This window comes from Oratosquilla oratoria, chromosome 8, assembly GCF_046742065.1.
Source record: "Oratosquilla oratoria isolate Oo_2021 chromosome 8, ASM4674206v1, whole genome shotgun sequence".
NCBI classification, from domain to species: Eukaryota; Metazoa; Arthropoda; class Malacostraca; order Stomatopoda; family Squillidae; genus Oratosquilla; species Oratosquilla oratoria.
In genome coordinates, this window is record NC_134784.1 from 75,204,368 (window position 1) to 75,206,867 (window position 2,500).

General features: G+C 45.5%; 1 protein-coding gene across 8 annotated transcripts in view; it reads left to right on the plus strand.

The window, feature by feature from the left end:
• The window catches only part of LOC143027818 (uncharacterized), a 385,267-nt gene that overhangs the window by 344,026 nt on the left and 38,741 nt on the right, over positions 1-2,500 (plus strand). For all 8 annotated transcript variants that reach the window (XM_076189416.1, XM_076189417.1, XM_076189414.1 and 5 more), the window contains one exon: positions 747-872. In XM_076189416.1, the coding sequence (XP_076045531.1) occupies positions 747-872 (126 nt within the window). The remainder of the gene's footprint in view (positions 1-746; positions 873-2,500) is intronic.

The following is a 2,500-nucleotide window of genomic DNA, read 5'->3' on the forward strand; positions in this document are numbered from 1 at the left end:
ATATGCACAGTTAACTTCGTGAGAAAGAATGCTGAGATGCACATTATTGTCTAGACGGAAATGATCTCCACCAATCAAGATGTTGGAGTTATCGAACGGGGCGGAATTAGAGTGACAAATTACCACGATCATGGTACTGTTCATCATTCGCTGCACTATTCACCGGGGTGATATTGCAGTACAATCGAAGGAGGTACTTTATTATCTTATACTCATTATTCTTTGTGGTAGAATGGTATGACTCACAGAGTACGGTGACATTGGAAATCAAGATTGAACGCCGTTCATGTCCCCTTCTGTGTTTGGTTTTCACCCTTCCTCGTGAGCACAATGGCCTCAGTTCGAGTCCCGGCCACCACCAAGTGCTCAGAATGTCCGAGCATGAAAGGTTTAGGTTATGCACCAATTCTTATTATTGTGTACGTGTGTGTTTGGATATGGCTGTTGGGCTCTCTTGTAGAGAAACTTTGCCTCACTGCATTGCATTTGACCCAAGCAATGTGATGGACAATTCTTCATCTCCAATGTGCTGGTATGGAAAGAGGATTTGGTTTATTAATCAATTTATTCGTTTTAAATGGTAAGGTAAAATTTCCACTGGCTCGCCAACAATATTAAAACAAACAAACAAACAAATAAATAAATAAATCTCCTGAAGACAGGGGTTGTCAATGTGTTGCTCATGTTTTTTGCTCAACGCCAAAGTACACCGTTATTCAATTGTAAACCCTTTGGTGCCTTTGCAGGGACTACGCGTGCAAGCAGCCGTCGCCGATCCGTCGCCAGAAGATCCTCAACTTCTTAGACCTCCTGCTCGCCATGACCCTCCACAGGTCCCTGGCCGTCGCTTCCACGCCCTCCACCATCTCCAGGTGAAGCAACCACCCCTCCCCCCGTGCCCTCCTCCTCTTCCTTCTTTTCCTCCTCTTCCTCCTCTCCTCCTCCGCATCATCTTCCTCCTCTTCCTTCTCCTCCTCCTCCTCCGCATCCTTCTCCTCCACATCAGCTTCCTCCTCTTCCTCCTCCTCCTCCGCATCCTTCTCCGCATTATCTTCCTTCTCCTCCTCTTCTTCCTCTTCCTCCTCTCCTCTGCATCATCTTCCTCCTCCTCCTCCGCATCCTTCTCCTCTTCCTCCTCCTCCGCATCCTTCTCCTCTTCCTCCTCCTATTCCTCCTCCTCCTCTTCCTCTTCCTCTTCCTCCTCTCCTCCTCCGCATCCTTTTCCTCCGCATTATCTTTGCCCTCTTCCTCCTCCTTCTCCTCTCTGCCGCGGCCCCCTGCATGCCGCCCTCGATCCTCGTTTGCCTTCCTGTCCTTCGTTTGTCGTTCTTAGCTTCAGTCCTTCTTTATTTCCTTCTTTCCTCTTTTCCTTGTCTCTCTTCCACCCTGCCTCCTTTTCTTTCTTCTTCCCTCCTTCTCTTCCTTCCTTCCTCCTTTACCTCCTTCCGTTTCCCTTTCCTTACTTTCTCCTCCTTTTTCTTACTTCCTTCTTCCCTCCCCTTACTCATCACTTCCTGTCTACCAGCCTTCCACCCTTACTTTCATTCATCCTGGCCTTCCTTCCTTCCTCTCCTTCCTTCCTTCCTTCCTTCCTCTCCTTCCTTCCTTCCTCTCCTTCCTCCCTTCCGTCCTCTTAATACATTCTTTCTTCACTTCTTCCTTCCTCCTCTTCTTCAGTCCCTCTCTTCTTTCCTTATTCATTTATTTATCTACTTATATTTCTTTTTATACATTTATTCATTCCAATAATTTATCATATTACAAATTGAGGGTATCATTATTCACCTCTCTCTCGTTCCTATTCCTCCTCCCTTCTTAGCCAATTATAAATGTTAAGAATCTATAGTAAATATTTAAAATATGTCATTGTAATGAACGAGTATAAACCAAAAATTGGTGTATATGTTTTTTATATATATTCAAGACGGGTTGTATGTATTTTCGTGCAGAAAAAATATTAGCCAAACCCGTTATTAGTAACTCCCTACATAATTGTCGTATTTCGTCACTGCAAAAGTGAAGTCGCCGTTCGTTTCCAAGAGTGACGTCATGTCGTTCGTCTCCGAAGAGTGACAGTGCCTCCAGGAAATAGATGTAAGATACTATTGCCGCCAGACTTTTCTGTCTCTGTCTGCCTTCCTTTGAAGAGACAATTTCTAGGTAATCTTCCTTGTCTTCTTCGTCCTCCTCCTCGTCCTCCTCTTCCTCGTCCTCCTTGTCTCCATCCTCACCCTGTTCTATTTACCTTCTTTCTATTTTATCTTTAGGTCTTTGGATTTCCATCTTCTTACTTCACCTTTCCTCCCTCTCTACAGTCCACCTTCGCTCCCTCCCTCCTTCCTTCCCTCTCTCTTCCCCTTCCTTTTTCCCCTTCTTCCCTTTACCTCCCTTTTTCCCTTCCCCTTTCCCAGTTTTTTCTCCCTCCATCTCTCCCTCCTTTCCTCCCTTTCTTCCTCCCACCTGTGTGCGTATACACGGTATACATGGAAGCGTGTATTTT